The following is a 14,573-nucleotide window of genomic DNA, read 5'->3' as shown; positions in this document are numbered from 1 at the left end:
AACTCAAAGATAATCACCATAAAACTCATTTGTTTACAGTAAACTTGGCCTGATTGTTTATTATAAGTGCAGTGAGAATAGTGACTGACCATATAAGCTCTTTTTGAAGACTGCTTTGCTGAAATTTTTATTAAGGAATCTTTGGACTTTCAAAAGCCTCTGAAGGACCGGCCATCAAATTTTACTTGTAAAACCTCCAGTTAAAGCCTTGGTGACATAACTAGTATTTCCTTTTTTTATTTTTTTTATTTTTATTTATTTATTCATGAGAGACACACACAGAGAGAGAAAGAGACATAGGCAGAGGGAGAAGTAGGTTCCATGCAGGGAGCCGATGTGGGACTTGATCCCAGGACTCCAGGATCACACGCCCTGAGCTGAAGGCAGATGCCCAACTGCTGAGCCACCTAGGTGTCCCATAACCAGTACTTTCAGTTATGTTATAAGGAGAACAGACTTTTATTGAAGTTATGTAAATAACTAACTATATTACTATGAAAAGAATACTCCTGGGGTGCCTGGGTGGCTCAGTTGGTTAAGCAGCCAATTCTTGATTCCAGGGTCATTTGTTCAAGTCCCACTGGGTGTGGAGCCTACTTAAAAAAAAAAAGAATACTTTAGTATTTCATCTTTATTTACAAAGGTATACTTTACCAAATTGCCAAATCTGGAAAAGCAAAACATTAAAGAACCAGCAGTATTTCAAACAAGAAGTGATAAAAATTATAATTTTCCTCATTCAGTCCTATGTTATTCTTTATTTTTTTAAGTAGGCTCTGTGTCCAACATGGGGTTCATGGCCTTTAAGAGTCACATGTTCGGCAGCCCAGGTGTCTCAGTGGTTTAGCGCCTGCCTTCAGCCCAGGGTGTGATCCTGGAGACCTGGGATCAAGTCCCATGTCGGGCTCCCTGCATGGGGCCTGCTTCTCCCTCTGCCTGTGTCTGTGCCTCTCTCTCTCTCTCTTTCTCTGTGTGTGTGTGTCTCTCATGAATAAATAAATATATTTTTTTTAAAGAGTCACATGTTCTACTGAACTGAGCCAACCATGTTATTAATTCTTAAATCCAGTTTTTTCTAATAGTTCTGGAAATAGGAATTTCTAGTTCAGTTGTATGATTTTAGTTATCAGAAACCTGTCATTGGCAGGGCACCTGGCATGGCTCAGTCAGTAGAACATGTACCTGTTGATCTTGGAGTTGTAAGTTTGAGCCCCATGTTGGGTATTGTGATTACTTAAAAAGAAATCTTAAAAAAAAAAATAACCTGTACTTGTCAAAATCCTTTCCATGAATGTGTAGTACTTTTGCAGGAACACTTAAGCATCAGAGTAAAACAACATCTCTGAGTGACAAAAGCCTTAAAAGACTTAACTGTGTTAAAGGTCTGACAAGAGTCCCTTAAAATGGAATAGACAAGGAAATTTGTGTGTGTGTGTGTGTGTGTGTGTGTGTTACACATCATTTTAAGATAAGTAGAATTATGAATGATATAACATTATACCAGGACATCAGATTTCTAGGAATTTCATATAATTTTTTAGAACACTTATAATACATGCCTATATAAAAACAACATAAAGAAGGCTTAATACTAGTTGACAGTGCTTTTCCTCATTTAACATTTCAAGTAGGCCTAATTAGTTTAACATCTCTCTTTTTATAAGGAGAGAATACAAATCTTTTCCAATTTTCCAGGGACCCCCTAGAAAAATACTAAAATTAGTTTAAGTCAGAAATACTATGATTTTTGGGAAGTTGATCAAAAAATCACAGATTAGAAAACACTTGGTCAGGTGGGATCATAGGTTACTGTGAAACAGTAGTTACCCAATTAACCGTAGCGACAGTTAAAGACTTGGAAGGCAAATAGAAAAAGTTAGATCATTGCAAAATAATAACCTTAGTTCTTTTAATGGGGAAGATTCAGTTTTTTTTGTTTTTGTTTTTGTTTCTTTTTAAGATTTAATTTATTTATTCATGGGAGACACAGAGACAGAGAGAGGCAGAGACACAGGCAGAGGGAGAAGGAGGCTCCATGCAGGGAGCCTGATGTGGGACTTGATCCCGGGTCTCCAGGATCACGCCCTGGGCTGAAGGCAGCGCCAAACCACCAAGCCACCTGGGCTGCCCAAGATTCAGTTTTCTTAAGTAATTAAAGATGTGATAAAAACATGAAACACAGGAAATTATTTTGACAAGATAAAATCTTTGTTTTCTAGGCAGATTATATAAAAAGGTAAAGGAAAAAGAATCTTTTAGTCTCTCATCAAAAGCAGACCAAATAGTCCAAGAAAACTTTGTTCTTTTAACAGAGTGAAAACCACATTCTGATTTTGCACTAGTTCCCTTTATCTATCATCTATCTATCTATCTATCTATCTATCTATCTATCTATCTATCATGTGATTTGGGGAGGAGCGTGGGGGAGAGAGAGAGGATTTTAAGCAGGCTTCATACTCAGCATGGAGCCTAATGTAGGGCTAGATCTCAAAACTCTGAGATCGTGAGCCAAAATCAAGAGTCAGGTGCTTAATGGACTGGGCCACCCAGGCACTCCTGCACTAGCTTACTATAAAACACATTCACTTAAAGTCATTCTGGTCTTAGCCAGTCTTGACCATGCTTAATATTCCTGTCCAAAAATTCCTTTTCCATAAACCTTAGTGGCTTTAATTATATATGTTAGAATTTTTAACCCTAGAACCTTAAAAAATAATAATAATAAAAAAAACCTGAGTAGGCTCCATACTCAATGTGGAGCTTGAATTCATGACCCTGAGATCAAGAGTTGCATGCTCTATTGATTGAGCCAAACAAGTGCCCCTAAAAATTTTAATTTTTAATGAAAATTAAGAAGTAAACAGTAATGAATTGTCTTTAACATTCTATGGATTGGCAGACTTAAACTTTTTGTTATTTCTAGAAATGCTTGTTTTCTCATAATAATTTTCTCAGGCACAAAGCATGTTTACTAATAGATCCAAATACTTTTAATTCCTCAGTAAAAGGAAGCCAAAAGTAGATAAACGTATATTCAGTAATGTTTCAGTTTTTATATTATTTGTAAATGATCTAGAGATTTAATTATATTCCATCACTTAATTTAACACAACGTTAAGGTCTCGGGTTAAAAAAAGACTTGGAGAGGGGTACTTGGGTGACTCAGTGGTTGAGCGTCTACTTTTAGCTCAGGTCGTGATCCTGGGGTTCTGGGATCAAGTCCTGTATCACGTTCCCTGCAAGGAGCCTACCTCTCTTCCTCTGCCTGTCTCTGCCTCTCTCTTTTTGTGTCTTTCATGAATAAATAAATAAAATCTTAAAAAAAATCTGGGGAAACTATTCTAAAAATTCATTTAAAGCTTTTTATCTTGCTTAAGCCTATTTTAATTCATTTGTTCTTAGGGTACCTGGGTAGCCTGGTCAGTTAAGTGTCTGTTAGTTTGGCTCTGGTCATGATCTTAGTCTTAGGGTCATGAGATCAAGCCTCAAGTCAGGCTCCACATTCAGTGAGGAGTCTGCTTGAAATTTTCTCCCTCCCTCCCTCCCTCCCTCTTTCCCTCCTTCTCTCTCTCTCTCTTTCTCTCTTTCTCTGTCTGCTCCTCCTCCCTTTCTGGCACATGTGTGCTCTCTCGAAAATAAATAAATCTTTAATTCACTCATTTTCAAAAATTATGTTTAGATCACTTGTGAAAATTCATATTATTTTTTTTCCTGACAAGTTCCATAACAGAGATAATATGAACATACTTGACTATTAAGCCCAAATAGAATAAAAGTTGTATGTCTGCATTAAATTCACTATTGATAATTCTAAAGAACTATTTTAATTAAACCAACAAACTTAAATTAGCTTTGATGCTGAATATTTTCCCAGATCTCATGAATCTGAGTAACAGTTGGATTAGTTTCTATTGTCTATCTGAGAATTTTAGGAATACCTTAATTCATATAAGTGCTTAATTTTCCTTAAGCCAATTAAATAGAACTCTTTTACAAATTAATTTTACCAATACCGTCTAGAGATAAAAAAAAAATAACTTATCTGCAACACATAGATCTACAGAGAGATGTAATAGAGAACTTATAACTTCTATTTTAAAATTACTGCCATGAATCAGGTACAGTAGTAATATATAACTCACTAGTTATAAAAGAAGTTGAATCTAAGTTGTTTTTCTAGTAGATAAAATAAATTAAGGTTATCTGCTCAGTTAGCTAAAGATTTTACTAATGTTTCTGGGGACACCTGGGTGGCTCAGCGGTTTGGCGCCTGCCTTCAGCCTAGGGCTTGATCCTGGAGACCTGGCATCGAGTCCCATGTTGGGTTCCCTGCATGGAGCCTGCTTCTCTCTCTCTGCCTGTGTCTCTGCCTCTCTCTCTGTATCTCTCATGAATAAATAAATAAAATCTTAAAATATATATATTTAAAATTTTTTTTACTAATGTTTCTGGAGGAAACATCTGCTTCACTTGAGCTGATGTTGACAGATTTGCATAGAACCTTTGAGGATACTTTTTTCTAGTGTCCTGGTTGATTGCAAATGAAGCATCAACACTTGGGCCATTGTTTTGATTGTGGACCCCTAGGAGGGTGTGATATGGGGGACCTGGACATTATTTTAGGTGCCTGGTCTTGGAGCTATTGTAGTTGTAAGGCTAGTAGGTTGGCAGAATTCTGTTCGTGGTGCTGTTCCCAAGTCCTTTCAAAGTGCTCAGCTGTGATTACAGGTTCAGTCAGTTGTCTCCCATCCTGTTTTTTGCTTGTCAATCCACTAATCTCAAGAGATAATCCATTTACAAATAGGACAGTTAGAGCAAATTGGGTGACCTCAGTTATTGTATAGAGCCCAGAATGCCACAGGAAGAGAGCTTCCAAGTAAGCTTAAAGTCTGCGGTAGATTCATCTTTCTTTTTTCTGCACTTTTGAATAATTTACCAATGTGAACAGGGAAGACTCTAGGAATGTCTTTTAAAGATCAGTGGGGGCAGCTCCGGTGGCTCAGAGGTTTAGCGCTGCCTTCAGCCCAGGGTGTGATCCTGGAGACCCAGGATCGAGTCCCATGTCGGGCTCCCTGTATAGAGCCTGCTTCTCCCTCTGCCTGTGTCTCTGCCTTTCTCTCTCTCTCTCTCTCTCTCTGTCTGTCTCTCATGAATAAATAAATAAAATCTTAAAAAAAAAAATCAGTGGGCTGTTCTGTGAGCCTTTTCTTGTCCACAAGGGAACCAGGTTGAAGGTTAAGGATCTGGGATATCATCCTTGGAGTTACACCATCCTGCTTTGTATCCTGTTTGGGCTTCCCCACGTCCCACCAGCATATGCACAAGATCTGGCAGCCTGGGGTCATAAGTCCTCATAATGACTTGAATAAATTCTTCAGAAAACTTTTGTGGATCATCCTTGGGTTTAGGAAGTTCTTTAACTATGGTTTTTAGTTTGGTCTTTGATCAAGGAGTGAAAGAATGATTTTATCATAAAAGGTAACCTTTGAATAGTCTCTTCAGGGTGGAAAGGCAGTTTAGATAGATCAGTAGAATGTTGAATACTAAAGTAAAGGAAGATTAGAGGGGAGCAATAGGAATCATTCCGGTTTTATATCTTTTTAAAGTACCTCTTGTGTCTTTAATTTTTCATTAGCCTTTTGCTTCATATTTTTAATGAAGTAATTTTGGAATCTTGATACATTTTGCAATCTTCTGAATACCAATTAAAATACGTATCCCATTCTGTTTGTTCAGTTCAGGAACCCTTGTTTTCAAGTGCATTTCTTAAATGAATGATCTCATCTAATTGGAACGTTTTCCATAATGGCCAGTGTAATTCTAGGTTGTCTCTAATAAAATTTTGACATTTTGGTAGATATTTCACCAAGCTATAGAACTTCTGAGACCATAGTTTTTAGACAAAATATGCAGGTGTGCCAGAAGGTGGCATGCTTAACTTTTTAGAATTTATGGATCTCTTTTTCTTTCTTTCTTTCTTCCTTTCTTTTCTTTTCTTTTCTTTTCTTTTCTTTTCTTTTCTTTTCTTTTCTTTTCTTTCTTTTCTTTTTTTTTTCTTTTTAAAGCTAAATCTTTGGATCTCTCAGAGCCAAACATATACCTAAAAGGGATGTGCTGCTACACTGGGGATTTTGTGATATTTTGCAGCGTACCTCATTGCACAGATATTTTGAGGTTGGCAGTGATATAGTGTCAATCTAATCTATTCTGCAGCCAATTTATACTAACGTGGGGATCTTTGAGTTAGTTGGTGAATGCTCTAACAGCTTTTAAGTGCTCAATATGTTCCTACCAATTTTTGCAGCTTCTTTGCTTCCAAGATCCGCATTAGCATTAGCCTTTACCCAACACAAGACAAACAAACATGTATATCGTAGTATATTGGCAATAACCTAGAGATGTTACTGTGTTTGGCCATGAGATAGTCCTGTGTGTACCACCAGTGATTTCCACCATGGAACCTTGGACTGGGGAAAGGATTAAACTAGCCGACACCAACAGATGGGGACTGGAGGCACCACATCAGCGGGAAACTGCAGCTGCCACTAACAGTTCCCACATGGGTCTTGGGACAGAATCAACACTGGGGGTTTCCACCAGTTAAGCCAGAATTCCAGCATGGAACTGGCTTGTAAGCCAATTAGATTGGGATTGTGCAGAGAGAGTGGAGCCCAGAATCAAGAGAAACTTACTCATGGCTCTTGGAAATGATGAACCAAGAATTCAAGGGTTTGTGGGTACCACACCTGTTGCTTATTGTATCTGAATGCCATCAGAAATTTGCTTCAGATCCCACAGCTGCCACTAAATTGGTTAAAAACAAAATTCAGCTGAGTAAATTTGAAGATCAAATTGGCTTAATTCAGTGATTCATGAATCCAGCAGCATTCCATCTAGCAAATAGAAGCTACTAAAAGCTTTACAAAATGAAAGACTTACGGGCAAAAAAGGACAAGGACAAGGACAAGGAAAGAACAGATTACCTTGCCTCTGATTGGTATTCCAGCTTGACTAGTTTAAGACTTATTCATTCCTGAGAGAAATTGAAATTGCAGTTAAGATAGGTGTCAAGTGCTGATTTGCTGATATGGGGCTAAGTACAAGTGACTCCATTTTAGTCCTGTTGTCTTTTTTTTTTTTTTTTTTTTTTTTCAGATTTTCTTTATTTATTCAGGAGAGAGGCAGAGAGAGGCAGAGACATAGGTAGCAGGAGAAGCAGGCTCAATCCCAGGACCCTGGGATCACAACCTGACCCGAAGGCAGACACTCAACTACTGAACCACCCAGGTGCCCCCAGGCTTGCTGTCTTTTGAACAACAATTTTCAGTTGGAGTTATTATGCATAATACTAAAATGAAGATTCTTGTACATCAGGTGAACCTATGACTTTATTAATATGCTAATTAATCCTGATCAAGCCAATTTTTATTAAGTTTCATTCTGAAAAAAGGAAAAGAAAAAAAAAGTATAATTCTCTAAATTCTCTATCCTTATGCCTATCCACTTAATGACACTGGTAATGTGATGAGTTTTGTTCCAGCAGACAGTTAAATTACAAATAGATTACCTTGAATTTGTAGAGGGTATATTTTATGCTTTGTAGGGTGGGTCTGTTTCAGTTTTACTCTGTAGTCATAGTCCTAGAAACATAGTGTTAAAAAATAAAAAGGTATAGGAATGCATAGGTGGCCCAGTTGGTTAAGTGTCTGATTCTTAATATCAGCTCAGGTCTTGATCTCCGGGTATGAGTTCAAGCCCCAGGTTAAGCTCCATGCCCAGCATGGAGCCTACTTAAAATTTGAAAAATAATAATAAAAAGGCAGGTCTTGGTGGAAAGCACAAAGTACTTAACCAAGTCCTTCTAACTCTTTGGGACTCCAAATTTAGTCTTCCCTGTAGCAAGGAAACAGCTGCTGAAATCTCTGGTTAATTCTTTCAGGCTTCTCAGCTATTGTTTTAGAGCCCTGCCCATTTGTTTGCAGAAGTTCCCTCCTCTGCAAATTCCTCCTTTTCACTCTTTCCTCCCCTACTTTGCAGCTGCTCTGGCAATCCTAAAAACTCCGGTCCTCAGATTCCTTGCGCTGATAAGACTATGGCTTTCTGCTTGAGTTCTAGATGGGTTTTAATGTCTGTACCAGAGAGTACCTTTAGGGGGAAAATTCAATCAATTTGAATCTAATCCATTGTGGTTCCCTTCTTTCAAAGGTCTAATCCTTTCCATTTTCATTCCTGCATTTGGTCACGCTCTTCCCTTCAGACAGTTGGATTTTTTTTGTTTTGTCCGCAGCTTATTATGTAATTGTTAGGCAGATGAATCTTATTTTAATGGTAGGTAAATCTGCCATTACCAAAATTGGAACCTCAGTAATTGGGGATTGAGCATGTAAAGTTTAAAAACATAAGTACAAATTATATTTAGTAAAGATGGAAAAGAGGTTATTTATAGTTGGAGGAAGTTGGATATAAAAGAAAATACTTCATAGAAAAGACTGATATTCATTGTAAACCATGAGAGATGGTTGGGATGGACTTCTCTATGCTGTATATTGGTCTTCCTCTATATTTCTAGTGGGAGGAACAGATTGAGCTGGTGGGAACATATAGGCTACATTTAGAGGAACACTTAGCAATCTGTTTGGCTAGTTGGTTACCTCCAAGGGGCATAATTCAAAAGAAGACTAGAAAGTGGGTTCTGATCATATTGGAGAAGTGCTGGAATGCTAAAGTGTAGGAAATTTTGAAATTCATGTGGTAAACAGAGGAAACTATTTTAAGTTTTCTAGTTGGACAGTGAATTTAAGAGTCAAACTAGGAAAATTAAGCTGACAACATGGTCAAGGGTAGATTGGAGTCAAGGAGGGAGAAGAAAGATTAGTTAGGAAAGTATGGTAGTTTGGGGAAAGGATAAGAAAGGGTGAACGCTGGTAGTGGCAACATACTTAGAACTTCAAAAGGTAGGTGATGGAGGATGAAAAGGATAGAAACGGAGTGCTGGAAAAATGTTGGCTTATTGATGCACATTGTTACTGTTCAATTTATGTATGTAATTCTTCCTCAATAAAATGAGAATAATAATGGCAATACCACCTTTGCAGAAAATGGAGCTTTTGGCTCCCAATTTTTTCCTACAGTTTTTGTTTTGTTTCCTATTCTCAACGAAGCTAACATGAATGTCAGTGCTTACCAAATTACTGGATCAGAGGCTTCTAAGTGGCGCAGATAAGCGTCTGAGTCTTGGTTTTGGCTCAGGCTGTGATCTCCAGGCTGTGGGATTGAGCCCTGTGTTGGGCTCTGTGCTCAGTGGGGAGTCTCCTGGAGATTCTCCTTCTTCCTCTGCCCCTCCTGCTCATTCTCTCTTTCATAAATAAATCTTTTTAAAAAATTACTGAATCATATTTATGTTGCCATTTTTGTTCTCAGTATATTTTATCCAAATTATCAACTGAGAAACCATTTGTGCATAAAGGAGAGGTCAATAAATTACTTGTTATTGGTACTAATATAGCTAACCAATGTGTAAAGCATTTTTTCCTTACAAGGAGAGGACATGGTAAGAATACCTATCATTATGAGGATCTCAAAGGAGCCATAATAGAGGACTAGAAGTTCAGCAGCAATAATTTATGGATCTTAATTCCAGTGAGGGCTACTTCCCATAAATTCTCTCCCTATGTGTATCTCATATCTTCCCATTATCCACATTACTTTCTAAATCTTAGTTTTTTATTTCCACATTTCTAAATGATGTTTCACAGAATGCTATATTTGCCTTTGAGAGATTTATAATAAACTTTTGGAGCAAACCGTGTTCTACCTTTTAATAAATGTACTGATAAAAGTGATATTTCTGAAATAATATATTTTGTGCATTTTGTGAAGTTTCTATATAAACTTGGGTTCTTAAAAAATAATTTTATTTATTTGACACTGAAAGAGTGCATATACGTGAACAAGCAGGGGGAGCAGCAGGGAGAGGGAGAAGCAGGCTCCTCTTGGAGCCAAGAGCCTGAGGTGGAGCTCCATCCCAGGACTCTGGGATCATTACCTGAGCCAAAGGCAGACACTTAACCAACTGAGCCACTCAGGCACCCAAGAAGTTTCCTTGTAGACTTGTAAACATTATCACTATCCTGTATTGAAGAACTCAATCAGATGTTAATTCTTGGAGCTTTAATTTTTCATCTGGTCATATGCTTAATTATTGTCTGTAATGCTGGAAGGTTCATTTAGAAGAGTGGGTGTTGTTGCCATCTATTTTTTAGGGTAATGATAGTACTGACAATTGCACTCACCAGTAAATATCTTGATATTGAATTTATAAGGTCAATTTGAGAATTTTGTTGGGATTTTAAATATTCAATTCTATTATTTTTTCCTGAAGGGGTGAATAAATGATTTTATTAAAGCCCCAAAATTGCAAAATGTCTTTGCAGTTATAAATTTTTAAATTTGACAGTATAGTGTAGAAAATCTCAGTTTGGGACGCCTGGATGGCCCAGCAGTTGAGCGTCTGCCTTGGATTCAGGGTGTGATCCCAGAGTCCCAGGATCGAAATACCACATCAGGCTTCCTGCATGGATCCTGCTTCTCCCTCTGCCTAGGTCTCTGCCCGTTTCTCTCTGTGTCTCTCATGAATAAATAAATAAAATCTTTAAAAAGAAAAAGAAAATCTCAGTTTAACATAGGAAAAGATATTCAAGGAGTTAACAGTTTTAAAATAAGATATTCCTTCAATAGTATACTTATCTGATATTGTACCATTTATTTTCTAAACATTTACTGTATTTTAAACATGGTTTTTTTTTTGTTTTGTTTTGTTTTTTAAAGCAAATTTAATGCTAAATCCTGGAAAAAAAATTTCTTACAGGGCTGACCCTTTGTCCAACATGGTTTTAACCTTCAGTACTAAAGAAGATGCAGCTGCCTTTGCAGAAAAAAATGGTATGTTTGGTCTGTTTTTGTTTTGCTTTGACAAATAAAATCAAGATATGATTTTATATTCTTGACCTTAATCAAAACCAGTCAGGGATATAGAATTTGAGTTGAGAGAAGTTTTATAGTATATCTAATCCAGTAGTTTTTAGTTTTTTTTTAATACCATTAGAACATCTCCTCCCTCCAAAAAAAAGTCTAAAATGGAATGCCCACATAACCTGTAAGAGCCAAAATGCTCTAATTTGAAATAGAGGCAGGGAGTAAAACTACTTCTACTCCTACCTTATTTAGGACTCCCTCTGCAAAAATCACTAACATTTAGTTTATAAACTCTAGTTGAACATCTCATAAGGCAGGCAGCCTATCCTAGTTTTGATACCTGTTTATTATTCTTACTCTGAGACAAAAATCTCCATCTATAATCTATAATGCCACCTAATGGCTCTTCGATTATTTGGAAAATAGTTATTGCTCCCTTATTCTCTGTAAAACTTCATGTAAGCCTAAATGTCTGTGGGCTACTTTTCTAGATATGATGGGTATAGTACCAAGCATAATCTCAACTCTGCAATTAGATTAATGCAGCCTAAGAGGGTATTAGTTTTTGAGGTAGCCACCTAAAACTATTGTTTATATTGATGTTCCTAAAACAAAAATGCAAAAATTTTTTTCTCATTATCTATTAAGCCATGCAACATGGTAGTGAAGAGAGGCTTTGGAGTCAGTCCAGTCTGAATTCTGATCCTTATTATGCCAATTTGGAAGCTACATGATTTTGGGTTAATTTCATAATGGACTTTTTTCCTTTGAAGTCATGATACTTAACTCATAGTGTACCTAGCCCAGTATCTCATACATGACAGATACTTGATAATTATTAGTTCTGACCCTTACCTCTCTCCATCTGACATTTCTGCTGTATTTCTGTTGGATTTACAAGCACTAGTATGTATTTTTACCTAATGCATTCTTCTATTCTAAATGAGCAGGTGAATTTGAATCTAAGTTATCTATTTGAATGAGATAATGTCTATTTAAGTAAGCTGTTAATTTAAGGCAATATGTAAATGTAAAATATTATTAGTGTTATGTAACATATTTGACATATAAATGTGAAAGTACTATATAAAGCTTGTTATCTAAAATACTTGCCTTTTAGTATTTAGTGTTACATAGCTTATGATTAAGAGTGTGAAGCCAAACTGCCTGAGTTTAGATCCATGTTGCTCTTTTAGTATTTGTATGCCTTTGCACTTCCATTTTCTCCTACGTACAATGGGCATTGTTATAAGGATTGAAGTAGTTAATAAGTGTTTAGAACATAGTTAAGAAAAAAAAAAAAAAGAACATAGTTAAGTTATAATCATTTATAAGTTTATCCTATTCTTTGTAGTAGACTTTTTAAGATCTAAAAACAAATTTAGTAAGTAAAGCTTCTTATTAAAACATGTTCTTGGCAGTTTCTAAATTTCTTAATTATATAATTATTCTCAAAGTGATCGTGGTCTTTAAAATATTATTTTGATTTAAATTAAATTGCTTTTTAATTAAACTAATATAGCTTATCAAAAACAGTTCTATTAATGTTTTCCATCTTTGCAGCCTACCATATTTCATGTCTGACACCTTGAAAATTATTCATTTGAGGTCTGCAATGTGAGTTTAATAACAGGAAATCTAATTAAACTGTTAAATCTCTGGTTAATGTCTAAGTGGTCACCAGGACTACATGACTACAGTTGCCATGTGAATTGCAGGTGTGAACTAGTCTCTGCTGCTGTTGAAATCAGGTACTTTCCCACTCTGATTTCTGCTCCCTGGGCAAGAAAATTGAGGAACGTTATCAAAGTCAATAAACAGTATAACTTGAAAAAGCTTAGTGGGTAGTGTCTTATAATACTGCAGGCTAACAGTGGATCAGGAATTTTAACCTTACAATGTAGCAGGAATCATATCCATCTTAGCCACTGCCTTGTCTCCAACATGTCGCACAAAACCTATTTAATGGACATGCGATACGTGGTAAAATTACGGACTTTGTAAAATACATTTCTCTGCAAAAGGAATTTGAAGCTGATTATTCCACCCTTGAATTCACTATAATACTTGTGAGCTGCCTCATTTATTTAAGTCAGCAATATAAATCATTTTATGTAAAGAGACTTTATATAGATAGTCCTGTTTCTCTAGTTATTGAGGCAGCAAGTCTAAGCAAATCATTGAAATGGTACAGAATCATGGGATTGAGGATCTTTTCCAAATTACCCACATCTTATCACATTCGGATTTGCCTCTCATGGGTAGGTGAATAGTGGTGGGGACATAAAAAAGGATCCACTCTCCCTCCACATCATTTTTTTATAAGATAATGCTATTGAAGGTTGGATGAACCAATGTCCTGGTTAATGAAAGCATTAGAAAGAATTTAGAAGCACTAATATGTAACAACTATTGGACTGAGATTAGTAACTAGGATTCTCATTCCATAACTGTCTGCTTGCTATACAGGAGATTTTGAACAAGTCTTGTTTCACTATACTTAACCTTTGATAAACATTATTCCTTCCTCTTTGAAATGAAAAGTTGTATTAGATAATACTCAAAAACTACAGGTTTAAGGAAATTAAGCTCATGGGCCAACTCATCCAGTTTTATTTCTTTACTTTCTAGCCCAGTACCTTATCCATTTTATGCTCTAGAGGGAAAATGTGTTTTTGTTGAATATAGATGATTCTGTGTTGATAATGAAAAAACCTGGCAAAGGTTATGCATTTAGGAGTATTAAATGTTTGCCTTTTAATAGTGTCAAGAAATAGGAAGTTAGGGTAAAACTGCCTCAAGGAAAAGATAGTTTGTATACTCAGGGACTATTTGAGAATCAGTACAATGAGGAACAAGGCTTCTTCGATGTGAAAAGGTGGTTTTATTAAAAGCACGGGAACAGGACCCACAGGGACAGGACCCAAAGCTCTGAGGTTGTGCTGGGTGACTGATTATATACTTTCAGGTTGGGAAGGGGTAAGGGACAGCACAAGCCTCCAGAGTATTTTGGAAACAAGGTTTCCAGGATCCTGAGGGGGCTAGCTATTAGGAAAAGGTCATTTATTACTGTTTGGTAAAAACTCAGTCTTGAGACCTTTCAGATGTATGTCAGTGGGCCATATGTTTGCTAAGTATCTTGGGGGGGGTAGAGATAAAGGAAGTTTTCAAAGAAATATTTATATATTAAGACTTACAGGATCCTGGGGATGGGGATAGCTAAGCTCTCTGAGGAAGGTCATTCTGCCTATTTCAAGGACTTTCAATGGGCTGTAGACAGTAAGGAAATTTAATTTTTTTCTTTTGCCTTTGTTTCCTACATCAGTTAAGTCAGCACTGTCCAATACAGTAGCCACATGAGATTGTATAGCACTTGAAATGTGTCTAGTTCAAATTGAAATGTGCAATAAGTGTAAAATATACATCGTATTTCAAAGACTTGGTATAAAAAAAACTTAAGTTTTTACATTGGTTACATATTTAAGTGATAACATTTTGGATATATATTGGGCTAGGAAAATACAATTAAAATAAATGTTACATATTTCCTTAGTCATTTTTTAAAAGTGGCTATCAGAAAATTTAAAATTAAATTGAGG

The 14,573-nt window shown here is 36.4% G+C and overlaps 1 protein-coding gene across 3 annotated transcripts in view; it reads left to right on the top strand.

Annotated features, from left to right (window-relative positions):
- The window catches only part of NDUFS4 (NADH:ubiquinone oxidoreductase subunit S4), a 113,667-nt gene that overhangs the window by 83,558 nt on the left and 15,536 nt on the right, over nt 1-14,573 (top strand). For 2 of the 3 annotated variants that reach the window (XM_038535116.1, XM_038535117.1), the window contains exon 4: nt 10,868-10,941. In XM_038535116.1, coding sequence (XP_038391044.1) covers nt 10,868-10,941 — 74 coding nt within the window. Of the gene's footprint in view, nt 1-10,867; nt 10,942-12,537; nt 12,582-14,573 lie in introns of those variants that run through there. The other variant, XM_038535118.1, reaches the window with a different exon arrangement.

The sequence above is a fragment of the Canis lupus genome, chromosome 4 (genome assembly GCF_011100685.1).
Source record: "Canis lupus familiaris isolate Mischka breed German Shepherd chromosome 4, alternate assembly UU_Cfam_GSD_1.0, whole genome shotgun sequence".
Classification (NCBI taxonomy): Eukaryota; Metazoa; Chordata; class Mammalia; order Carnivora; family Canidae; genus Canis; species Canis lupus.
Note: the sequence above shows the minus strand (reverse complement) of the source record. Positions and strands in the feature narration are given on the sequence as shown.